Source organism: Dipteris shenzhenensis, chromosome 11 (genome assembly GCF_047967505.1).
Source record: "Dipteris shenzhenensis isolate YYH24624 ecotype China chromosome 11, Dip_SZ_1.0, whole genome shotgun sequence".
Lineage (NCBI taxonomy): Eukaryota > Viridiplantae > Streptophyta > Polypodiopsida > Gleicheniales > Dipteridaceae > Dipteris > Dipteris shenzhenensis.
In genome coordinates this window covers 36,067,313-36,094,197 of record NC_141606.1, presented here as the reverse complement: position 1 = coordinate 36,094,197, position 26,885 = coordinate 36,067,313, and the positions used below count along the sequence as shown (strand labels likewise).

Genomic DNA, 26,885 nt, shown 5'->3' with positions numbered 1-26,885 from the left:
TCAATGCCCGTGTAGGTGATCTATTCAGCACATAGTTGGCACACATTACTGCATCAAGCCAAAATTTATTGGGCAAAGACTTGGCCTTAAGCATGCATCTGGCCATCTCCATTGTGGACCTGTTTTTCCTTTTAGAAACAGGATTCTGCTGAGGAGTGTAAGGAGTAGTGCATGAGTGAATAATGCCCCGTGAAGACAGAAATGCATCAAACTCCTTTGACATATACTCACCCCCCCTAACTGTGTTGAGGGTGACAAGCTTGCTTCCTGATTCATTCTAACCATATTCAGCCATCTCTGAAAGCATAAGAAAACTTCAGATTTGGCCTTTAAAGGATATACCCAGCAATATCTTGTGAAATCATCAATGAGAGTCATGAAATACTTATACCCCCCAATGGCATTTGTCCTCATTGGGCCACAGACATCACTGTGTACTAGCTGCAATTTCCTTTGTGAGAGTTTTGGACAATTCTTTTGAAAAGGAAATCGATGCATCTTACCCAAAAGACAACCCTCACACACATGTTTGGAAACTGTGTGAGTTTGAGGTACATCATTTGCCATCTGTTGTGAATGGAGCTGTGCAAGAGCTCTATAATTGAGATGGCCCATTCTCTCATGCCAAAGATGAGTTGCAGCAAGCTGTGAATCTGAAATAGCGAATGCTTCAATAGAAAGTGCAGCTGAATGATGATCAAGGTGATAAAGCCCTTTTTGCAAAGTGCCAGTGAGAACTATGGCATTGTCATCACGAAGATCATAAACGAGACATTTGTAGCCATCAAAAATTACTCTGAAACCTGAAGTAGCAATTGCTGAAATTGAAATCAAGTTGACTTCAATGCCAGGCACAAAAAGGACATTTGTCAGAGTGACAGGATGGCTTGAAATGGATGTGAGCTGCACATCTCCAACTCCTTTTACAGCATATGAAGCATTATTAGCACATGTAACAGTCCCCCTCGAGGTGCATCAGCTAAAGAATGGAACAACTGTGTGCAAGATGTGACATGCTTGGAAGCACCACTATCAAAGTACCAGGACTGAGCATCATTAGCAATAAAGAGTGCATCAGCTTTGGAGGGATCAAATGAGCAATGGACAGCCCATGCCCGATCATCCTGAAGAGCATGTGCATGTGAAGCATCTGCTGGCTCATGGGATTCAATAGCATGTGAGGCATTAACTATCAATCCTGCTTTCTTTTTCTCCGAAGCAATGCGCTTCTTGCATTCTGAAATGTCATGTCCAGGCTTGTGACAATAGTTGCATCTTTTCTTCTTTGCCTTATCTGCTGTATTTTTAGATGCATGGGAGGAATTGCAGCTGCTATGCGCAGATTTTGGCTTGCCCATAGGCCTGGAAGCCTTGCCTCTTCCTGTTTGCTGTGAAGCAAATGCATGATCAGGAATAATGGGTTGCCTATTAGCTCTACTTTGCTCTTTCTGCAAAAGCAAAGTAACTAGCTGATCAAAAGAATAGTGGTCTGGATTACCCATGGCCACTAATCGAAGGGTTGTAGCAAGCCCTTCATATGTATTTGGTAGTCCATTCAATGTGGTACTAACAAGCTGTGAATTTGGCACCACCTCATCAATGTTGGCAAGCTGTTCCATGAGGTCCTTGACCTTTGTCAAGTATGCATCCATTGACTCACCTTCATTCATACTGACTTCCTGTAATTGCCTTCTCAAATATGCAGCACGAGCTTCATTGCGAATCTGATAGAGAGAAGCCAATTTATCCCAAGCATCCTTTGCTGTCCTGCAAGACCGGATGTGTGGAATAATGATTCTCTTGCATTAAAGCAATGCATGAATGCGCATTTGCATCTCTTGCATCCCATCTTGACTGTTCTTGAGTTGGAAGAGCAGCGGCAAGAGTGCTAGAGGAAGAGGCATTAGGAGGAGTACCCCCTGCAGAAGGACCAGTAGTAGAGGCAACCACTGTAGCATTGGCTGGCCTCAGATCAGCCCCAGAAACAATATTCCACAAATACTTTGCAACAAGAATATGTTTCATGAGATAAGACCACATCGGATAGTTGGTGCCATCCAACTTATCATCTTCACGAAGAACTTCAAATAAATCTTGATTGTTCCCAGCCATAGCAAATGTGATACCTTGAAAAAAGACCTAAAAACCCAAAAGCCTCAAGGCTATCACTGCAAAAAGCTGGCTGTCCAAAATGACAGCAAATATCTGCAAATTTCTGACCCAAATCAAAGGGCAAATGCAGATCTGACCCAAATGTGACCGTGACAGGCAATGTTCACTGCAAAATATAGCAAATTTGGCAAAAGCCCCAAATTTATTGAGGGAAAATAGGCCAAAAAGAGAGCAAATGCAGAAAAGCCCCAAATTTTGCTGAAATTTTTGCAAATGTGACCCAATGTATGCAAATCTGACTCAATGTCCTGCAAATGTGACTTAATGTCCTGCAATCTGACCCAATGTACTGCAATCTAAACAAGAAATTGCAGACCAAATCCCAAAACTCCAATATTCTTTCAAGAAATTGCAACCAAAGGAGATGAAAAGAACTGAAAGCCCCAAATTTGCCAATGTCCTGCAAAAGCTCCAAATTGCAAATGTCTGTAGATACCACTGGTAGTAGATTTGCACGTGCGAAATTGTACAGAACACTTGGAGCAGGTACAAGTTGTACGGTCAGCTGTTCAGCAAGTACATGTGTACGGAATGCAGGTACAAGTTGACGGTTGATCTGCAAGTAAAACCGTACGGAAGAACATACGAAGCAGATGAACCTATACGGAGCAGGTACGGTGCAAGTACACTTGTACGGAATCTATACGGGAGACCTATACGTCTGTATGCACTATTGTACGGAACTGTGTACTTGTGCATGTATACCTGTACGAAACAGGTACTATGTGCAGGTACACCTGTACCGAACAGTTGCTGTGCAAGCCCTATTGGACAACGCAGGTACTTTGTACAGGTGCAGGTATGGAAGAAGATGCGATGGGCAAAACAACTAGCGACGTAGCTGGGCGGCAGGACTCGGGATCTGTACATGATCCGTACGGAAGTTCGTACAGTCGTACGGATTGTACGGATGGAGCGCAGGCTGTTAAAAGCTGTGAGCGATGCAGATCCGGAGGCAGGGGAACATGTCTAGTAGCGCTCTGATACCACTGAAGGGTCAGTGAGACTGAAAGGAGCATGTACAAGGTACAAAGTACAAGGGTCGATGAGAAACGCCGTCACGTCAAAACTAGGATAATGAAAAATCTAAGTACAAGGTACTTGTACCTAGACCTAGGACTAAGTGTCCTAGGTGTCACAGAGGACTAAGTGTCCTATGTGGCCTAAAAGGCACTAACACTACAAGTGCCTACATTTATGCCTACAAGGCACATACCATGACGTATAGGGCATCACTAGAACCACCAGAAGATGGCCTACAATACGGTCATATAAACTATGGCTACACACAAGTATGTGGTCTAGAAACATGCTGACAACATTTCCTAGATAGATGGTATATATCATTCATCGTCTGTCGGAAAGCAGCAGCACATTAGTGAGTCCACATGGCAAAACTCAGAACTCATATTGCTCGTACCTTATATGAAACTCTGTCTTAGGGACATCCTCTTTTCTGTTATAGTTTTGATGGTGCCTCACACCATGCAAACGATCTATGAGGCCATTCATCCGAGATAAAGGATATTTGTTTTAAATGTTTACTTTACGTAGACCTTTATAGTCCATGCATATACACATTATACTTTCATGTATTCGTGTTCACACCAAAATGATTGGTCCTCCCTTGGTTCTTAAGGCTCAGCCTATATGGTTGTTTGAAAAGTGCCGGTTAAGCTCTTGGAAGAAGCTCTATCTTATGTTCTACATTCCTCTAAGGTGGATGACCATAAGGTAACTTAGATGGAAACACGTCTCAAAATTCAACTAGCGGACTTTGGAGTAGTTGTGACTCTTTAGAATCCATTGAAGGTCTAAGAAATACTTCCAACGAGCTGGAGCAGCAGAAAACACTGGTCTACATGAGGCTTTACAGTGGTAAAATTCCCTAGATTGAGTCCAAAATCAATGCTAGTATGTCCATAGTGCATCCACAATCGTGTTAGTATGTCCATAGAACGTATTGTTTCATTAACTCAAGATTTTTTTTTTCATGAAATAGATTTCTATTAAGTATGAAAAATATCCGCGTGAGCAAGCTCAAAGCGGAAATACATCATGCTGTGCATAACGAAAACCCCCCAAAATAGGGAACTAAAAAACTCAAAATGACCTGGAAAGAAACCAAGGTTGAGGCTGAACGTGCCACCTCAACCCTGCTATAGCCTCTACGAAAAAGGGGAACCCCTCCATTCCCTAAGGAATATAACCCTCCTTGTTGAGGCAGCCCGGGAAGAACCCTGCGTGCTCGCCCAACTGGCCATCAGTGTGTGAACAGTGTCAGCCCAAATACTGGCCAGGGTGTGCAAGGATGGACTTGTGAATCCATCTAAGGCCTCTGTGCGTCTGGCCCTCCAAATCTGCTAAGCTGTGATGCCAGCCAATATCTCCCAAGTGGTATCCCCATCATCATGTACTAGTCTATAGCGGGAGATAGGCACATCCTCCAGAGAGCAAGTCTAGGTGATGTCGAATCGATATGACCCAAGAAGCATCCCGCCACTCAGAAGTTGGCTTGATAGGGAGAGCCAAGCCACTGATCTCTACATCGTGAAGAAACGAGAAGGAGAAAAAGTATAGAAGACCCTGGCAATTCCCATTTAAATGGTTCTCGCGTGCCTGAAGTCCCATAGACAATGATGAAACGACTCATCAGTAGATGAGCACCTAGGACAAGTGGGGTCTGCCCCAAATCTAGACCTCCACTTGTTCACTGCAATCCCTCCATGAGTAGAAAGCCAAAAGAATAGAGTGACCTTTCTATTTCTTCGGGATCTCCAAAGCCTCCTTCAAAAGACCCTCTGCAAATCAGCGAAAATCTGATAACTCTCCCAATGAAGGGCCTTGGAAGATGTCCAACCTCTACAACTGATCTAAAACTTCCTGGCATTACTGACCGTGTAACCGAAAAAAGGAAGGCTCTTCTCTTGGTTCCATGCAACAATCCGTTTCCACTCTTCGGGGTCCCACTAAAGAAACTTTATGGGGACTTCTCCAAAGAGCCACAACCTCCAAGAACCCGAAAGAGAAAGATGAGGGCTTGGATCAATATGCCATGCAAAGTTCGTGCCCTGATTAAAAAAGCCTACGGTCCTGACAACCTGAAAAGGCATGCCCAAAAGAATATCCTTTGAAGACATAACCAGCCTGCCACCTGCCCGTACATAAAAAACCAAGGCATCCTCCTGTGCTCCAAAAAAAGCTATAACCTGGAGACGAGTACCTATCCTCAAGAAAGCCCCATCCACACGGAGCATACAATGGGCCTGTCATATGTATCCACCCAATCAAGGGGAAGGGCTGCATCAATCTGAAGTATCCTCCCTGCACATCCTCTGAGGTGACTAACCATTTGCTGTTGACAAACTTTTGGAAGCCTCTTGAAGGCTTTCCAAGAACCTACGGAGGCGATAGGGCCCTGACTCGAACAGAATAAAGCTCGGTCCATTCCAAAAATGCTGTGGGAAGGGAGAAAGGCGAAGAGGTGTGCTGGCTGCATGGCACATGCTGCTGCCTTTCTCTGCCTTCTCTAGTGCCTCTGTGCCATTCTGAGCTGTCCCTATTCGTGCACATAACCTCTCCTTTCTGATACAATGATCCTGTATGTGGGTCCTAGAATGAGCCTCTACATTAGCCATCTCATCAAGAGGAAGGGCTAGTACCTGGTGGCAGGTGAAGATTTCTGTTTCACAAGACATATCAAGGTTGACATGCATACTTGTAAACCCTTCTCCCAACTCTTTATGTAAGCAATATCAAAGAAAATCCTTCAGTTTGTGCACGCTCAAGTGTATACAATGGCCATCCTTAAGCTGACTCTTTATCAGCCGCAGCCTTGAGCATGCTGAGATCATCCCTAACAATCCAAGATTCCACCTAAGGGAGGCAGTGACAACCCTATTTCTTGTGTTGAAGAGTCTGCCTCATATTGATGGAAGGAGCCCCTCAGTATAAAATGCTTTACTAAATATGTTTTGCTTCTCAGAGTTTCTTCTCGAGAATAGATGAGGTTCCTCAGCCACTTACATTTGGGATGTCTTCCTCTGCTCCATGTAGGCTGAGATACTACAAGCATCTGTGACCTGCTTTCGGCCGCAAAAGAATGACCTGTAACTCTTCAAAATATGTTCTTTGTAACTTTATTACTTTATCTTGAATAGGTATTCCTGGAAGAGAAACCCCCTTTGAAGTTTGCAGCCTCAAGCTCTTAAACAACTGTTCTGTGAGTTGATTATGCTGAAGTAGAACAATTTAATTTACTTATATTTTAAAAACCTTTCTACCTCACGGAATTATACATGCATACAGCCTTGGACTCCATTGAACACTTTATTTGGGGGTGCAGAGGGGCCCAGAGGATCTGGCAGGCACACTTTCTCGAAAGGACAATGATTTACATCACTTGGGGATATGTGGTTGTGACTTCTTGGCTGACTCAGTCCAGCCAGCAAATAGTCTATGAGGGAGTAGATTCAGACGGGGATTTTCTCAAAGCTAGGGAGACCCCTCAGCTTATCACTCTTAATGCACTATCTCTCTTGTTGCAAAGACATCAGCCTCTCCCAGCAAACAACCACCCCCCCCCTGCCCCCTCCGTCTGAGAGGGCTGCTCCTTGTTCTTCGATGAGTCTCCTGAGTCTCTTTGTTGTTGCTCATGTGGGAAGCTCACAATGGGGCCTCTTGGCATGGTTATTTCTATGGTGGCCTTTGTAACGACCCACTTGGTGTACCCTTGTTGCCACACAATGGTGTCGCCATACATCTTTGCAAAATGAACCATATCCTCAAGGGATGTGATCTTGTCGTGGCGCACCTCGTTCTGATAGTCTCCTGGGAAGTGTAATAGAATACTCACCATACTTAATCAGAGAAGGCGAATAAGAATGTCCAAAGATAGGAACAAAGGATGCACTCCCAAACCACACAGAGTGGACAATGGGGTCCTCTCAATGGAGCTAGGAGCTTTTGGTCAGCATCCTTTCTGCCCTATGTGATTTGCTTGACTGGGTGAGCTCTCCACAATGGCTAAGGGCTATTTCTGATGCTCCTGGTGCCTCTACTACACCCTGGTGCTGCTGTACCCTTCACGTTCTCTTCTGAGGATGTGCTGCCTGCATGCTGCTGCCTTTCTCTGCCTTCTCTAGTGCCTCTGTGCCATTCTGAGCCATCCTTATTCGTGCACAGAACCTCTCCTTTCTGATACAATGATCTTGTATGTGGGTGCTAGAATGAGCCGCTACATTAGCCATCTCATCAAGAAGAAGGATGATGAAAAATGATATATTGCTAGTACCTGCTGGCAGGTGAAGATTTCTGTTTCACAAGACATATCAAGGTTGGCATGCATCCTTGTAAACCCTTCTCCCAACTGTTTATGTAAGCAATATCAAAGAAAATCCTTCAGTTTGTGCACGCTCAAGTGTATACAATGGCCATCCTTAAGCTGACTCTTTATCAGCCGTGGCCTTGACCATGCTGAGATCATCCCTAACAATCCAAGATTCCACCTAAGGGAGGCAGTGACAACCCTATTTCTTGTGTTGAAGAGTCTGCCTCATATTGATGGAAGGAGCCCCTCAGTATAAAATGCTTTACTAAATATTCTTTGCTTCTCAGAGTTTCTTCTCAAGAATAGATGAGGTTCCTTAGCCACTTGCAATTGGGATGTCTTCCTCTGCTCCACATAGGCTGAGATACTACAAGCATCTGTGACCTGCTTTCTGTGGCAAAAGAATCACCTGTAACTCTTCAAAATATGTTCTTTGTAACTTTATTACTTTATCTGGCTACCACCTCCCAGACACTGTCCTCCTTATGAGGAGGAGCTAGACTGTCAGGGGGGACTGCCTCATGGAGTGCGATCCTCTGGATGCTCTGACTGTATCCAGTAGGCTGGGGAGATCTCATCAATTTGAAATGCGTGTCCTCCCTCTGTCAACCAAGCCACCATCCCCCAGGTGTAGTCTCTATGAAGACTCTACATACATGTCATGATCTTGAGGGCTGCCATCCAGATCCTCGCTGCACTACAACAGCTCCATAGGCAATGCGGGATAGTCTCCAGGGCACCAACGGAGCAACAATGGCACTGCCCATTGACTCGCATCTGCTCCAACCACGGTCCGATGGGCGAGCCTCCGTGGGCGGCCATCCAGAAGAAGTAAGAGATCTTCCTCGGCCGTAAGCTAGACCACAATCGCGTCTAGAACCTGGAGCGCACATCGTAGGGCACTCTCTAGGTCACCCAATGTCTCTCCCTTGAAGGGGTCCACCTCGACGAGTCCATCTGAAGCCTCCTGCCAATCCGTGTGGTGTAGGAAAAGAAGGGCACCTCATCCACCTGCTCAGCTGGGCCGCCCCTGGAGGGCCAAAACCACTCTCCCGGATCCCATTGGACCTCCCTCAGAGGTCTACCCTCCCACAGCCAAAGGCGCCATCTAGAGGCATCCTACTTTGAAATACTGGGAGGGTCAATGTACCACTCCTTCCCCAACTCTCATCATCTGCCAGTGTATCCCATCAAGACTCCCATCCATCTCGGGGTCACTCTTAGTGAGTGGCTGAAGTAGGCCTCCAGGTCCTACATGGAAGAAGCTGGGGTGCGTGCTGCCGCACTGCATCAACATCCTCAAGGGAACACCAGCACGGGAAAATTGCCCCAACCATCTGCTATCTCTCCAAACGTGAAGTCCTTCCCACCAGGACTCCGGAATGGCTAAGTCAATCTCGCCCATCCGCTGCCCTGCCCCTCGTAGATGCGCTAGCCTCGCCTCTATCTCCATAGGTAGTCTGCTCCAACGGCCAAAGGACCCTGCTGGACCACCGTCCCACTGTGCCCAACCAATGTGAGTCCACTGTCCGAGCATACGGCCCTCCTGATCTCTGATCTCTGGGTGCCACATAAGGGGTTGGTGCTCAAACTCCTCTCTGCATGTGGGCGGAGCACGGATGAGACCCCCTGCCAGTCTCTGCCATACCGTGTGAAGACTCCTCATTAGAGGGGAGCCCTTCCTTGTAAGGGGGGCCTCTGAGAAGATCCATCGATGTGAAGGCTGCCAATGTCCCCCCGTGCGTGGGGTGTTCCTCAAAAGCCCTCGCTGTAAGAGGAGCTTCCACGGCTCTGCACCTAGGTCAATTTAATTTATTTGAGGTTTCTTGCATGATTCTATCCTCGTTTCATGTATTTTGGTCCTACTTCATAGAAGTTCATTTTCTGCCCAAAAGAAACAAACGCAGGAATGTGACAACTGAGAGATGATGAATGTTTCAGGGCTTGGCATTATGATGATTTCAAGCTGGAGGATCAAAAAGGGCTATGGCACTTGATACACAACTTTTGAAGCATTGTGAATTCTCTCTTTATGCTTTGGTCATGGTGAAATTTATTTGCAATATAATTGTTTGCATAAACAAACATTTTTTCCAATATTCCAGTACAGAGTTTAGACCTTATGTGGGCATGAGTTTTATCACACTTTAATTGACATGAAAATTATGGTTGCAGTTCCAGAATGGTTCCCAACTCCCGACAATGTACAATACAATAATGCAGTTAAGAAATTGGACCATGTTGTCTATGAGGTGATCAGGGAGAGAAGAGCATATCTGGCATCTACTTGCCATGAAACTAAGGGCAGTGGAAAGGGATTAGACAGTGTGTCTGCTGGCTTCCAAGATCTTTTGACACAATTAATACAAGTAGGGATTTCCTAACAGTTTTTTCGTATGTATACATCATTCTTTTCCAAAATATTTGCAGCTTGCTTGTTAGAGTCAAAATTTGCTTACATAGGTAAGAAAGGTTAAAGAGGACACACCTGTTTTCTCCTATTTCAGTACATGGCTGTACAAGTACTTTATTCTAAGGTTAAATTACGCTTTTCTTATTCTAATAATGCATTATATATCTACAAGGCTCGTCTTTCCACTTGATGTCATAATACTTAGATTCGCAAGTGTTGATCCACTGCAAGCATGCTGACTTGCCAGTTTCATATTAAAGTGCAATGCCAATGTTGATTTGCCATCTCTGTTGATATAAAGTATGATTGGAACGAACTTTGGTATGATCTATACACATAGCTTCGATATGGAAACACCTCTTGGCCTCAGGCAACTTGGAGGTACAATGCTGATCTCTATCCTCAAGCTACCTACAAGACCATAAAGGGTTAGAATACAAACATAAGGACACATGCTGTTGGCTAGTGCATCACCACTCAACCATAGATCCTTGCAAGGATCCCCTCCAAGTTGGATGTCAGGCAACCCAAACCATTGTGCTCCTAGGTATCGTATACTATGCAGCCCCATTCGGGCATAGATCTCTTTAGGGAGACGTAGGACTACATGGGCTCCATCCTAGCTCAAGAGGCCCCACTCCCAAGAATGTCCCAAATAAGTCAAGGCTCATGCTTATATAGGCATAGGGTGGCTTAGGTGCCTCAAGTCTAAGACTGCCCTAACTGTTCCGAGGGTACCTGATGTCCTAACTGTGCCATGGTTAGGTGACATGACCTTGGGTTAACCTAACCTCCATAACACCAGCCATGTTGTGTTCAAATGTGGACATAACATTCTCATCACCTTATTAAGAGAAGGGATGACACATGAACTCTGATCATTAGAGGATTGAGTTTGGGCATGTTCTTGGATCCATCTAGATATATGCGTCTACCGTATTAGTGGACATGCAAATTTTACCTTGTGAATTTTTCGTTCATGTTGCGACCTGCTAGTATTGTGTTTAATTCTTTCTATCTTAAGCGGTGCGGTGCCCTATTAGCTAGATGAACTAAGCATTTTTGCTTGGATGCTCGTTCCTCTAAAAACACCACACAGTGCAGTTCCAATCTCATGATAGTCACTCATAAGGCTGAAACCATAAACTCATCACGCATAGCAGGGACTAGCTACTATGACATCCCCACTGACGTCATCAATGCCCAACAGTGGTTGTAGACCATAGTATAAACATATGCTCTCACACATACAGATCCACACACCCTCACATACTCGAGCATCCATCTATAGGTCTTCATACAAAGTTTCTGTTGGCACTCCGGAGTTGAAGCGTGGCAAAGGTTAGCACTAAAGGAGAAGGCTAATAAAAAAGTACTCCACATTCTCTTCATTCAAGCTACAACTACTTGTGAAGACTATACAACTTCATTTTAGTCTCTACTAGTTTGGGCATGTTCCTGGATTCATCTAGATATATTGGCATCGAAGAGAACCAACACTTTTTAAAGTACTATCGTCTTCTGAGTGATCCTTCCACGTAATCTTCAGTTTGAATAATTTGTTCCTAAGATGTTTGTCACTATAATCCAAAAGACATTCTGGTTCATGTGGGACATAAGTAGTTAGATCCTTAAGTCATACAAGTTCATTCACAAAGACTAAATTATCTCTTGTACCTAGCTTTTCTTTCGATCTACTAACATGAAAGAAGGGATGCACTCAAATGCCATCAGGTAAAAGAAGGCTGTAGGCCTCCACATTGACCTTTTTGAGGATCCACAAAAGCATGAAGATATTTTATAGACTTGACCAATTTGCATTACTTGAGAATTTTTGGGGATTTTGTTGGTCCTTCGAGAGAACTTGAGGTGACCTGTCCTGATTAGCATAAAATTGTACTATATCTTGAGCACTTTTATGCTTTCCCTTGCAAACTATAACATGCATGTTGTTGTAATAACCAATCAACAAAAGTAGCAACCTTGACATCTTGTAAGCCAAGTACCATGGGGCCCTAGGATGGAATCCATATATTAGCATGAGTGGACTCATATTTGTCGGATGTGGGGAGCAATGGAAGAAAGCTTTAATGCAAGAAGGAACAGCAATTTGAAGGAACTGAAGTGTACTTGCAAATGGATGATGTGAAAGTACAAGAGATGGCCAATATAAGGCCCAAAGTCAACCAAAGTCAACTTAGGACTAAAATGTCCCAAGAGTACTAGGTGTCCCAATAGGACTAGTGTCTCAAGACTAAGTGTTTTAACTAGCCTACAAGGCCATACTAGGGCTAAGTGTCAATATCCTCTCTCCATGATATGGTTGATGTATCCTGGATACATTTCAAGTATACTGAATGGTTGCACATATTTGCCTATGATGGATATAGCAGCCTATGATAGTACAAGGAAGTAGAATCATGTAAGAAATGGTACCAAGTGTATAGCTTGCTGAAAAGCTTCAGCCTTGGGTTTATCCTCCATGGGAACATAGGACAACTGTAAATCTCTAGCTAACAGTTGCTCTTGAACATAACGATAGTGCACTTCAATGTGCTTGGTATGCGCATGAAAGATAGGATTACGTAACGGACAAAGCTCTCTAGCTGTCAGTGTAGATCATGGTGGAAGTGACCTGGATGATATCAAAATCTGCAAGTGACTTGCGAAGCCAAACACACTCTATAGTGGATGTGAAAGTTGCCTTGTACCCAGCTTCACAACTCGAAGTAGCAATTGTAGGTTGCTTCTTGCTGAACCAAGAAAATGCATGAAGAGCTAGGCTTGAAATACTTGCCACATCTGTGAGACACACAGATGTCAAAACAACCAGCCCAATCACTGTCCGTGAAAGCATGCATAACCAGGGAAGACTTATCATCATATAGCAGTTCCACACTTTGCATGCCTTTCAAGTAATCGGAAGACATGTTTCACTACCTACCAATGCTGTGTACTAGGCTTGTGCATGAACTTGCTTAACTGAGAGACTCATATTGCAAATTAGGCCTAGTGTGACATAAATAGATAAGGCAGCCCATAGCCTATTGATAAAGGGTAGCATCAAATGGTTCACTCCCATCCTTAGAGGAGAAAAAGGAGCTAGGCTCTAATGGTGTAGAAACCGGCTTAGAATCCTCGAACTAAAAGCTTTGTAAGTGCTATCCAATGGATTGGCTTATCATTATACCCCCCTCAAAACTGGAAAATTGGATGCCGAGATAGTAATGCAGCCTGCCTATATCTGTCATAGCAAATAATTTCTGCAAATCATCTTTGAAGGCTGCAATTTGCTGTGTATCTAGCAAAGCAATAAGTATGCCATCCACATAAAGAATTAAATTTAGAAAGTTGGATTCACTCTTCTGGACATAAAGAGTGGCCTCTGTGGGGCTGTTCTAGAATCCAAGGCATAACAAATGTGAAAGTGTTTTGGCATACCATGCCCGCTTCAATCCATAAAGGGCCTTTTTCAGCCAGAAACACTGATTTTTAGAACCTTCAACCTCGAAAGCGGGAGACTGGTCGACATAGACTTCTTCAAGTAGATCACCGTGAAGGAAAGTTGACTTAATGTCAAGTTGGTAAATTTCCCAATGCTCGTGAGATGCAATGGCTATGACACATCGAATGGTCGTGATGCGTGAAGTGGGAGAAAAGTTCTCCTCAAAGTCAATGTTGTCTTGCTGTGCATGGCCTTTTGCAACAAGGCGAGGTTTTTTGGTGGTCTACACTGCTGCCATCAGATTTCCACTTTACCTTGTAAACCCATTTAGTGCCTATGGCACACTTGCCTATTGGCAAGGCACATAACTCCCATGTGCCATTTGCATGGAATCAAGTTCAGCTGTCACGGCATCGATCCATCCCTACTATCAATGCATCCTTACGGCATAAGGGCTCTTCATTGCAAATAGTTGCAATCTACAACATCAAGCAAATAGCTATGAATTTGTATCTAAGCACCTCTGGTGTGGGAAGCCAAGGGCTCAGCTTGCTTGCTGTCCCTGAGAGTCATCAATTGGCTGCAAGTCAGGATGAACATTGGCATCATGAGGAGGTTGTGAACTGCTAGAAGCATTGGGAGCTGTACCCTACAAAATCTCATTTGAATTTGTGGTGCAAGGGCAGCAAGGAATCAAACACATCAGAGGCTTCTACTGATGGCTGTTCTTTACAGTCCATCCAAGGTAAATCTGCATTCTCACATCTCTACTAACAATAACCTTGCCTATGTTTGCTGATACTACCTGTATCCTTTGCTCTGTGAGCTGTATCCAATAAAAATGCATTTAATTGCCTTATCTTCCACCTTATGCCTTAGCTGAGAGGGAACATGTGTATATGCCAAGGACCCAAATACTAGCATGTGTGAGATCATAGGCTTCCAGCCTGTCCATGCTTCATAAGTAGTGACTGTCTTCAATGCTTGTGTGGGTTCTCAATTGAGCACATAGGTGGCACATATCATTGCTTCCAACCAAAATTTATTGGGCATAGACTTCCCCTTAAGCATGCGTTTGGCCACATCAACGTCTTGTTCTTCCACTCTGCAGCTCCATTCTGTTGCTGAGTGTATGGCACTGTGTACTGATGTATTATGCCGCGGGCTGCTAAGAAATCTAAAAATTCATGGGACATATACTCAGCCCCCTGTCAGTGTGGGGAGGGTCAAGAGCTTGTTTCCACTCTCGTTTTCAGCCATGGCAAGAAAGTTCTTGAAATGAAAGAAAACATCAAGCTTGGAGTTCAAAGGATAAATCCAAGTATGCCTAGTGAAGTAATCCACAAAGATGACAAAGTGTAAATAGCCTCCAAGGTGATGCTGTCTGCATTGGCCCACATACATCACCACTATGTATGAGATACAACTTCTTGGATGCACCAACAGTCCCATCTTTTGGAAATGAGAACCGATGCATTTGGCCCTGCAAGCAGCCCTCACATACACGTTTGGTAAATGCATGCATGGGTGGGACGTCAACCACCATGTCCTTGGAATGCATTTTCACGAAATTGCTAGAATGGAGATGTCCCAATCTCTCATGCCTAGTGTCACAAGAAACGTTTCGTCTGTTTCGTCGTTTCAACAAGTTTTGTTTCGTGTTCTCAAACGATATACAAGGATACTTAATATATACGAGGATAGTGGCACATAAGATATGTTATACTCAAGTTCAGGGTGAGCAAAGAGAAATACAAGCGAAGACACCTAAAAAGGAAATTTAAAACACCCCACACATTCTTCAAATTTATTTCAAGCTTTCAGTCTCGATTCTTAAGTTTCAACTTTAGATAAATCAATCTTTATGGATTCAAAAGCATAAGGATTCTAGAATCTAGATATATGAACATTGAATCATTGAAAAAACATGAAAAAAAACGTTTAATTTTTTTGCACAACTTGGGCGAAACATCGTTTTGTGCAGATCATTTAGTCTTGTTTCAAAATGTTCGTGACGAAACATTTCATCACGTTTTGACAAACACATTTTGATGTGACTATGCGCATGCCACAAGCGTGTATGTGAAATGATAACTGTAAAAAAAACTTGAAAGCTCCATTTGTGGAGATGGCTGAGATCAAAATCAGGTTCTTTTTTACACTTGGAACATATAACACTTCCAAAGAGTCATTGCATCCCTTGACATAGAACTGACTTCAATTTGTTCGATCCTTTTCACGGGAGAGATGCGTTATTTGCACAAGTGACAATGCCCCCGCGTGGAGCATCACTCAAGGATTGAAATAGAGATTTGTGGGAGGTAATGTGCTTAGAAGAACCATTGGCAAAATACCAGGCCGACTTAGAATCTGAAATCGACAAAGCAGAAGCATGCAATTCCAAATTGTACTGGCAAGTCAGAAAAAACACTTGCTCATCGTGAGCCATGTTTGTTGCCTACAAGAGTGATCGTGGGCAACATGAGCATTTGTAAGTGCAGGACCTTGATGCTGTTTTTTCTTTTCTGAAGCTATGCACCTCCGGCATTCAGAGATGTCATGGGTGGGTGGCGTGCAATAATTATAGCACTTTGATTACTTCTTTCCATCAGCCGAGAGAGAAGAAGATGAGGTACTAGAAGGCTTGGGCTCACTGAAATTCTTGCCCCCCTTACCTTTGCCTCTGTGTTGTGTGGCAAAGGCTGGGTCTATGTCGATGGAGGCAGCCCTATTGGAGTGGCTCTACTCCTCCTACAAGAGCAAGGAAACAAACAGATCAGAGGAGTCGTGGTTGGGGTTACCCATCGCTGCCAACTTCAATCGTTAGCAAAACCCTAGTAAGACTAGGAAGCCCATTTAGTGTCACGGACAAAACCTGTGGATCTGGTACAAATTTATTAATATGATGAGCTGCTCTCTAAAGTCCTTGATGAGTGTGAGATAGGCATCCATGCTATCCCCTTCGTCTTCACACCATTGAGCTACTTGCATAAGATAGGCAACCTTGCCCTCATTCTGAACCTGATATAGATTGGCCAAAGTGTCCCATGCAGGCTTGGCTGTCTTGCAATGCCGAATGTGAGGTATAACAACCCTCCTACTATTCCTAACAATCACGGCATGTGACTATGCATCACTCTGATCCCAATGTATCTTTTCCGGTGCGGGAGGCAATACGGTGATGTGAAAAAAAAAGAAACACAGGACTGTCCTCAGACAAACACAAAATGACTCCGTACTTTACTGTTGACCCTATAAAATCATATCCACTTTTTCAGAATCCAACTCTAGAGACAAAATCGTATCTTCGGGACTTCTCCGGGATCAGTACTGTAAAGTGGAAGCTCTCAAGGTAGAGCTTATGTACCGATTTTCAGAGCGGGTATCCAGAGCACACAAGTAACAAGTCAACCTTCCACACAAACTGACTAGAACACACCCAGACTCTTTGAAAGAGGGGAGAGACTACACAGCCCAAAACAAACTGAACTTTGAACTGCACTTTTCCCCAAAAAAAAAACTCAGAAAGCAGTCAGCCTCAAAACAGTATGAACCCACAACCCACTGCTCAATGGCCAGCACGACTCCCAAGGCCACAAGCTGTTCAAAAGAAGAACTGGCGGTTACCATCATCTGAAAACCTGCAGGTATATTCACCGTACAAGCAGCCGTACAATTATACGTATGACAGCAGGCCCGTACAATCCACACAGAAATCCGTACAGTCTGCATTTAATGACGACCATCTTCCGTACAGCTCGTAGAAGCCATCTTTAATGACCCGTACGTGCCTGTTCAGCCTGTAATCAAGGCACCGTAATACCAGCCCGTACTGATCAACGATTACACCCCGTACAATCTCGTACTGCAGCCCGTACAAAACCCACACTTCAGATTCCATACCACCCGTACGGCTCTTTCCAGCCTTCATTCAACGCATGCCATCCGATGCAAGGCTACGCTTGTTCCCAAAGCTCCCTTCTCATCACGTACTAGCCCGTATTCTTCATAGGTGCTCAGCCCTTCGTTTATGCACATACACAGCCTCTTTCATCTACGGAATCCCTCTCCTACAGTGAAGCCCTTCAACCAGCTAGCAGTTGCAATCCTTGCGCTGCTCTCTCCTCTTCACTCTGGGAGCCTTCCACTATCGCACCCAGCTCTTCGTATAGCTCGTCCGCCCTTTACCGACTCCTCCCTCTTCTCCTTTATCTGCAAGCCCAAGACTCCACGTACCATGCTCGCTCATCAACCAGAAGCTTGCCTCTTCTATTACGTAGCCACATGTATGAGCACGATGCCTTCTCAATCTGTCTAGCCACCTCAGCCTAATCTGCCACCTCACTAGTGACATTTTACCACTCTCAAGACATTTCCCCCAAATCTCATTAAATGCACATTTTGGACCTTTAGTCACACAATTCCCACACACATTAGCATGCACATTAAAGCTTGCATGCTTCCCCATATACACATATGAAAAGCCCCTTGACGTGGGCACCAAAACATATCGAATTCCCGTAACATGCAAGTGCACATTGACTCAGGAAAATATTAAAAAACCCTACATGACTTGACTTTACATGACCCCAAAAACATTTCACTTGGCCACACACTGGATACCCTTGCTCTGGAAGTCTGGTACAACCACATTGCATTTCATCATCTCCCTGATAAGTCCCTGCAAAAAACTTTTAGTCTTTCAAGTTCAAAATAAAAAGGTCTTTTACATGTGCAGCCAGTTACATTGGCTTATTCACACACAACCCGCAAATTAACACTATCATGTGTTCAGTGTCTACCCTCATGCACAATCTATGTGGAGAAAAAATATATACAGATTTTATCCTATCATATTAGCCCAACCAAAAAGCTGCAAACATTCATGTTTGACAGCTTGAAGCCAACATAAACTGCATTGCAGCAAGTATATCTTCAGTCAAAACTTCACTGGATGTATCTTTTTCCATCACAACTGGCCCACATGTTGACACTTGCATTATTCTTATCACATACTTCTTCAACCGGTACCCATTCACTCGATTGGTGTGCAAACTTCCATCCAAATCACTCAACTGATAAGATCCATTTGAATACTTCTTAAACACATTGAAAGGACCCACCCACTTTGTCACAAATTTAGTCTTGAAAGTACTATCCAGTTTACTGTCATATCTTAATACAAAGTCTCCTTCTTTGATGTTCTTATCCTCACACTTCAAATTAGCTTTCATTTGATTCTTTTACTGAGTCTGAGCATAGTGTTCAACTGCTTTCATTCTATCAAACTGAGCTTCTTGTAGTTCAACCAACCTTCTTTCATACTCGGTGTTAGGTTCTTCATCCATTTTCATAAGCAACTTCAAAGCTGGAATTTCTACTTCCAATGGCAACATAGCTTCTTTTCCATATACAAGATGAAAAGGAGAAAACTGTGTACCTTTCTTGACTGCTATTCGGTAAGCCCACAGTGCTTGTGGCACAACTTGATCCCAGCTTTTCCCATGCATCTTCATGATCTTACTCATCATATTAATCAACTCTCCATTGAAATATTCATTCTTACTGTTACACTGAGGATAATAAGGAGTAGCATATCTATGCTTAATTCTGAGCTTATCACACAACAAGTCAACCAGCTCACTCCTAAATCCAGGCCCTTTATCACTTACCAATTCCAGAGGCATTCCAAATCTACAACATATATCTTCATATATGAACTTGCTCACTTGTTTAGCATTGACTGAAGCAACTGCCCGTGCTTCTGCCCATCTCGAAAGATACTCTACCGCAGTGAGAATGTAACCCTTACCTCCTGAAGTCATGGGAAGTGGACCGATTGCATCAATCCCCCAGTTCTCGAATATGTTGTATGCTATGATGAGATTTCTCAGCTTTGGATGCAATACTCTTCTTTCCATCTGTTGGCATTGTAAACAGGATCTGCACCAATGCTTTATATCTCTCTGTAGAGAGGGCTAGATATACCCTTCCATTAGTATCTTTCTTAGCATTGTCTTGAATGCGAAATGTCCGCCACAAATCCCCTCATGATTTGCCTCAAGCACATGCAATGGGATTCTTCTCAAGACTAAATCTGCACCCTTCATATACAAAACATCGTCAATAAGACAATAAGGCTCACAAGTCTTAACAAATCTATACCTCTTTTCTTTCGTAACCTCTTCTGGCACTTTTCCTGTGAGCAAGAAAGCCTCCACATTCGAAAGATACTCTCTCCCTCTGTACAAAGGTTCTTGAACTTTTACTACACACACCTGAACATTTTCCTCTCTACAAGCAGCATCATGTGCCTCATGATTCAAGTTTCTGCCCACATGCTGTAACAACCATGCATCAAAGTGTCTGAGTAACTTTTTAACAATACTAACCCAATTCTTTAAATGTTCATGCTTTATCTTCCATACCCCCAGAATCTGTTTTACAACCAGCATTGAATCACCTTTTATGATCAGTCTTTTTATTCCCATCTTCAAACATGATTGCAAACCTTCAACTAAAGCAGCATATTCAGCTTCATTATTACTGCTTACCTTCAAGGGAAAACCTGATTTCCGAATTACCTTACCATCAAGATCATAGACAACCATTCCACCGGTTGCTTTGTCAATACTCTTCCTGTAAGAACCATCAAAGAACAAGGTATAGCTGTTTTCTAAACTTTTTTCCTGCACTCTTTCAGTATGATCTTCCACTTCCTTGACTAAAATAGGAGTATCTTTGTCAATAAGCAAATCGGCCTGGGTTGCTCTGGTTGAGTTCTCTACCAGGAAAGTAAAAGTATACTCCTGCAATTCTGTTACCCATCTCACCATACTTTGTGAAAAATTAATACCATTCACAAGTTGTGGCAACAGAGTACAACTGGTAAGTACCACAAAAGAATGAGGCAGTAAATAATTCCACATGCAAATACAAAGCTGGCTAATACCAAGTCAGCAGCTGAATACTTCTTCTCTGCTTCACTTTTTACCCTACTAGCGAAAAACACAGGCCTCATATACCTTGATTGCTCTCCCTGCTGCAATAAAATGGCTCCCAATGCATCCGGCCCCACTGAAGGATTGACATAGAAAGTCTTATCGAAATCAGGAGCTTTAACATTTGACACTCTTCCAACAATCTCTTTGACTGCTTCAAAAACCTCTCCACATTCACTTGTCCATTGCAAAGGCACCTTGGTCACTGCTTGTTGTAATGGATACAAAACTTGAGAAAGCATAGAAATGAATCTGGAAAGATACTTCACCTTTTGCAAGAAAGTATGCAACTGCCTTGTCTCTGTTGGAGGTGCTAGAGTAACCAATGCTTTGATCTTCTCAGGGTCTGGCTCTATTCCATTTTCAGAAACAACATGACCCAATACTTTAATACTTGGCCGTGCCAACTTACATTTTTTGGGATTAAGCTGTCCTCCACTATCATCAATTCTCCCAAGTACTTGATCCAGCTTGGAACAATGATCCTTCTGATCACTAAAAATACAAATATCATCAATAAAAGCCTTGCAAAATTTATCAAGAAAAGGGGCAAATACCTCATTTGTGTTCTCCTGATAATGCGAGGGAGCATTCTTCAAACCAAAAGGCATCTTCTTATAAGAAAAGCAGCCCCAGGGAGTAATAAAAGTTGTCTTTGTTTGGTCTTGAGGAGCAATTGCAATCTGAAAATAGCCTGAATACCCATCACATAAACTATACATCTCATGACCGGCTATCTTATCCAGTATGTCATCCACATGTGAAAGAGGATAGTGATTACTCTTCGTCATAGCATTCAACGGTTTGTAATTAACACATACTCTCCATCGTCCATCTTTCTTTGGTACGATAACCACAGGGCTGGCCCAGTCAGAGTGAACAATGGGAAAAATTATATCAGCCTTAAGCAACTTGACCACCTCCTCTCGAAGTACCCTCACTTGCTCAAGACTCAATCTTTTCATTTTCTGAAATACCGGCCTTGCATCTTCTTTTAATTCAATCTTCAAAGGCTTCCCTTTAAACCCTCTAATCTCTTCATGCGATGTGATAAATAAATAGGGATACCTGCGCAACATGGCTGAATACTCTTCCTTTTCTTTCAGAGTAAGATCTGGATTAATCATTTGCTGTACTAATTCCTGTGTTGAGACAGGTGCCTCTTTAGATTGCATAAACTCCTCCATTGCTTCAAATTTGTCCTCTTCTAATTGATGTACAGTTTCAGCCTGCTCACTTGTATCCAAAAAGTTCACTCCCTCAATAAAAGCAACCTGAGCTTCATCACTGTCAGAAGTAATACTACTTTCTTCTTCACTCGTAGTCTCACTCTGCTTTTCTTCTTCTTCGATTGGGCTTGATATCTCAGCATGACTTACCATATCAAAACTCAACTTTTTACCATTAGATGTATATATTGAGATTATTCCCTTCCCCCAATTTTGAATAGCTCCCACTTTCCTCAACCAAGGTCTGCCTAAAATGAGAGGGTAAGCACCCATACCTGCCGGCATAACATGACAATCTATTCTGCAATGCACATTGAAGACTTCCACATCCAAATCCTTCACTACCCCCAAACTCTTCACTCTAGCATGGTTGGCCATTCTAATTCAGAAGTGAGAAGGATCAGTAACCTCCAAACCCAACCTCTCAACACAAGATTGAGTCATCACACATATCTGGGCACCTCCATCAATGTATGCCTCTCCAAGCTCATATCCTTTATGCCATGCCTCCACCGAAGGGCAAATATCAGGAAGCTCTGATATAGACATAATATTTTTTGCTACTTTATGCACAACTCTCTTCTTACCTGGATTTACAGCTTTCCTCCATTCTCTCTTCAGCCTTGGACAAAGCCCAACCATCTGTGCAAAAGTAATATCCACCTTTCTGTTAGACAAATCAGCAATCAAATCATATTCTGCCTGCTCCTTTCCCAAGGGATAATCAGCTGTTCTGTACTTCTGTCTGGGCTTCCTCACCTTTTTCCTCTGGTAAGTAACAACATCTTCAACCTGCTTACTCTTTTTAACACTTGGCTCTTCTTCTTCATCCCTGTCTCTCTTCCCAAGAGGCAAAACATCCAAATCACTCTCTTCCAATCCAAGCACGCTGACAAACTTACCTTTCCCTTTATCTTCAAAGGAAACCTTCTTTACTCCGTTACTACTTGAAGGTCCAGGCTCTTTTATCTCCACTCCATGATAAGTTGACCTATCATTTAAATTTGAAGGAAGTGGGTACACATCACCGCCAACTCTGGGGGGCTTATCACATTGTGTACTATAATGTCCCCAATCTAGACAATTGAAGCATTGCACATACGGAGCATACACTCCCCGTCCTCTCTCGGCTTGCAAAGGTGCTTGAACACTTGAATTGGATGCATTACCTGCTCCTCTACCACCTGGAGTCCGACCTCGTCCTCTTCCTGCCATAAGGTTTAAGCTGAGATTCTTCATTAATTCAGCCATTTCATGAATTTCATCCTTCATTGATCCCTCTTTCTTTTCTTCTGGCCTCACTGGCTCAATTACATTCTGCACATGCATCTCCATAACAGAAGGAACAACGGGCACTCCATACTCCAACTGAATTATCCTTCTTTGCTTCCTCTCTTTCTCCTTAGCCACTCTCAGGGCTTCCTCAAAAGTTGGCAGGTCCTTCACCTCAACCTTCACCCGTATCTCAGGCTTTAATCCTGCAATAAATCTATCCTTCTTTATGACACGAGGTGGTACTCTTGGCAAAAGAATTGCCTGCCATTTATTCCACATGACCATAAATCTACTCACATAATCATCCACAGTTTGGTCTTTCCTTTGATACAAAGCACATAACTCCCTCCATACTCCATCTGCATTCCTGGTACATGCAAACCGTGCTAAAAAACCACTTCTTACCTCTCCATAAGTGAGATTTCTGCGTTCTCCTTGCTCATTTTGAAAACTGGCCTGAAATTCCTGCAACCATGTACGGGCTTCTCCCATCAAGCAAAAAAATAAAATTTGCAGCAACACTTTGGGTGCATTTCTGTCTTTTATGAGAGCTGTGAACTCCATACTCTCAATAAACTACTAGGGTCTTCATTGGGTAAACCATAAAATCTTGCAAATTCTTGAGCCATTTTCCAAGATCACTGAGTACTTCTTGACTTGGGTGGACTTTCACTCACCAAAACAAAGACCGTCCCCAGCAGGATCGCCAACACAATGATGTGAAAAAAAAAGAAACACAGGATTGTCCTGAGACAAACACAAAATGACTCAGTACTTTACTGTCGACTCTATACAATCATATCCACTTTTTCAGAATCCAACTCTAGAGACAAAATCGTATCTTCGGGACTTCTCCGGGATCAGTACTGTAAAGTGGAAGCTCTCAAGGTAGAGCTTATGTACCGACTTTCAGAGTGGGTATCCAGAGCACACAAGTGACAAGTCAACCTTTCACACAAACTGACTAGAACACACCCAGACTCTTTGAAAGAGGGGAGAGACTACACAGCCCGAAACAAATTGAACTTTGAACTGCACTTTTCCCCAAAAAAAAACTCAGAAAGCAGTCAGCCTCAAAACACTATGAACCCACAACCCACTGCTCAATGGCCAGCACGACTCCCAAGGCCACAAGCTGTTCAAAAGAAGAATTGGCGGCTACCATCATCTGAAAACCTGTAGGTATATTCACCGTACAAGCAGCCGTACAATTATACGCACGACAGCAGGCCCGTACAATCCACACAGAAATCCGTACAGTCTGCATTTAATGACGACCATCTTCCGTACAGCTCGTAGAAGCCATCTTTAATGACCCGTACGTGCATGTTCAGCCTGTAATCAAGGCACTGTACTACCAGCCCGTACTGATCAACGATTACACCCCGTACAATCTCGTACTGCAGCCCGTACAAAACCCACACTTCAGATTCCGTACCACCCGTACGGCTCTTTCCAGCCTTCATTCAACGCACGCCATCCGATGCAAGGCTACGCTTGTTCCCAAAGCTCCCTTCTCATCACGTACTAGCCCGTATTCTTCATAGGCGCTCAGCCCTTCGTTTATGCACACACACAGCCTCTTTCATCTATGGAATCCCTCTCCTACAGTGAAGCCCTTCAACCAGCTAGCAGTTGCAATCCTTGCGCTGCTCTCTCCTCTTCACTCTGGGAGCCTTCCACTATCGCACCCAGCTCTTCGTACAGCTCGTCCGCCCCTTACCGACTCCTCCCTCTTCTCCTTTATCTGCAAGCCCAAGACTCCACGTACCATGCTCGCTCATCAACCAGAAGCTTGCCTCTTCTATTACGTAGCCACATGTATGAGCACGATGCCTTCTCAATCTGTCCAGCCACCTCAGCCTAATCTGGCACCTCACTAGTGACATTTTACCACTCTCAAGACATTTCCCCCAAATCACATTAAATGCACATTTTGGACCTTTAGTCACACAATTCCCACACACATTAGCATGCACATTAAAGCTTGCATGCTTCCCCATATACACATATGAAAAGCCCCTTGACGTGGGCACCAAAACATATCGAATTCCCGTAACATGCAAGTGCACATTGACTCAGGAAAATATTAAAAAACCCTACATGACTTGACTTTACATGACCCCGAAAACATTTCACTTGACCACACACTGGATACCCTTGCTCTGGAAGTCTGGTATAACCACATTGCATTTCATCATCTCCCTGATAAGTCCCTGCAAAAAACTTTTAGTCTTTCAAGTTCAAAATAAAAAGGTCTTTTACATGTGCAGCCAGTTACATTGGCTTATTCACACACAACCCGCAAATTAACACTATCATGTGTTCAGTGTCTACCCTCATGCACAATCTATGTGGAGAAAAAATATATACAGATTTTATCCTATCAACGGCAGTAGTAGTATATGAATAGAAGTGGCAGTAGCAGCGGTAGCACCATCTGCAGTGGATGTGGTGGCAATAGGTGCCTGTGTCAGAGGACAGATCTAGTCTTTGATCCAGATATGAAACTTCCTGGATACCAACAGGTGGGGCAGCAAGTACTACCACATGGGATAGTTGGCACCATCAAGATTTTTTTCGGCGGAAATCATTCTAAAGAAGTCATTGTTAGCCATAGCAAATAAATATCCCCAAAAAGAAAAGTGCCATGTAAATATCAAAGCCTCAAGGCTAGTACGGTAATGCGCTTGCTGCTCAAAAAGCTGACCGAAAATCTGCAATTGTCAAGCCAAAAACGACAGCAAAGTGCTTGCAAATGTGAATGCCAAATGGGCTTATCAAACAGTGAGAAAAATGAAATAAGCTTCTAATGAAGGCGGAAAATGGGGCTAATTTAGTAGCAAGAGTTAGAGGCAAATGCGGAGGGACTAACTAAGTCCACATCCACCACCCTTCTTTTGATGTGATCTTATCTACTCTCCTTCCTCCCTCCTACCAACTTGCACTCTCTCTCTCACTCTCTCTCTCTCTCTCTCTCTCTCTCTCTCTCTCCCCTCCTAGCCTATCTCCCTCCATCTTCCCCTTCCTCTCTCTCCCTCTTCCTTCCCGCTCTTCTATCCCCTCTCTACTCTACCCCCTTTTCTACATTGGTATCAGACTTCCACTCTTTTCCACCTTTGATTCCATTTCCTTTCAGCCTTCATCCCACATTCTTCTGGCCCGAAGCCAACCCTGTAGTAGCAAACCCTGCATCAAGCCAATCCCAATGCAGACAGATGGCATTAAGCAACATCATCGCCAGTCCTGTAGAGGAAACAAATGTCAAGGTAGTTAATGGCCTCAGTCCCTTTCAAATAGCTTGAGCAGAGACCCATAGGGAGGGTCCAACACTGCACAATTTGCATGCTCAGAAATCTGTCAGCGATGAGGCAGCAATAAACCATCTGCTTGCCAATGAACTACTACACACTTTTGCCAGTAATCGGTGACCTGTGCAAACAACCAGGCTACTGTTGACGATTTTCATCTCCAACAGACTGAGAGGCTGTAAGCTTTGTGGAGCCATCGCCACCTGGATTTTATGAACTATCTCAGACGGGCAAGGTACATGATATTTGCAGAAATTCTTGAGAATTCCTTTTTGTGCATGACATTTCCAAGAAGGTTTGCATTCATCACTGGCCTCCGATGTGAGGGCTCACAAACCTGAGACGATTGAGCGATCTGCCAAGCTCTTGGAGGTATTCGAGTGGAAGTATGCCAACAGATACAAGAATGCTACAGGAAGCCCACATGGGATTGCATTTGAGCACGAAAAGAAACCCTGGATGCTTGAATGGCATGACAGGAAGCTGTAGCAGCCCTATTTCCCAGGTTTCCTACAATATTGGGCAGCAAAATGATATATGTAAAGCCTTATAGGCGCAAGAGGAAAGCCACATGCCGTAGCAGAAAAATCAGATATGAAAAAGCATACAGAGCTCACCATTACGGACAGCAGCAAGAGTGCAAATCAATGTTTTAACTGTGGCCTCCTGAGAACAGGGCAGTATGCAAAATGTAAAATATGGGAACAGCC

At 43.6% G+C, this 26,885-nt stretch overlaps 1 protein-coding gene across 3 annotated transcripts in view; it reads left to right on the top strand.

Moving 5' to 3' along the window:
- The window catches only part of LOC147896965 (uncharacterized), an 84,702-nt gene that overhangs the window by 16,056 nt on the left and 41,761 nt on the right, over nucleotides 1–26,885 (top strand). For all 3 annotated transcript variants that reach the window (XM_087381791.1, XM_087381792.1, XM_087381793.1), the window contains one exon: nucleotides 9,677–9,870. In XM_087381791.1, coding sequence (XP_087237917.1) covers nucleotides 9,677–9,870 — 194 coding nt within the window. The remainder of the gene's footprint in view (nucleotides 1–9,676; nucleotides 9,871–26,885) is intronic.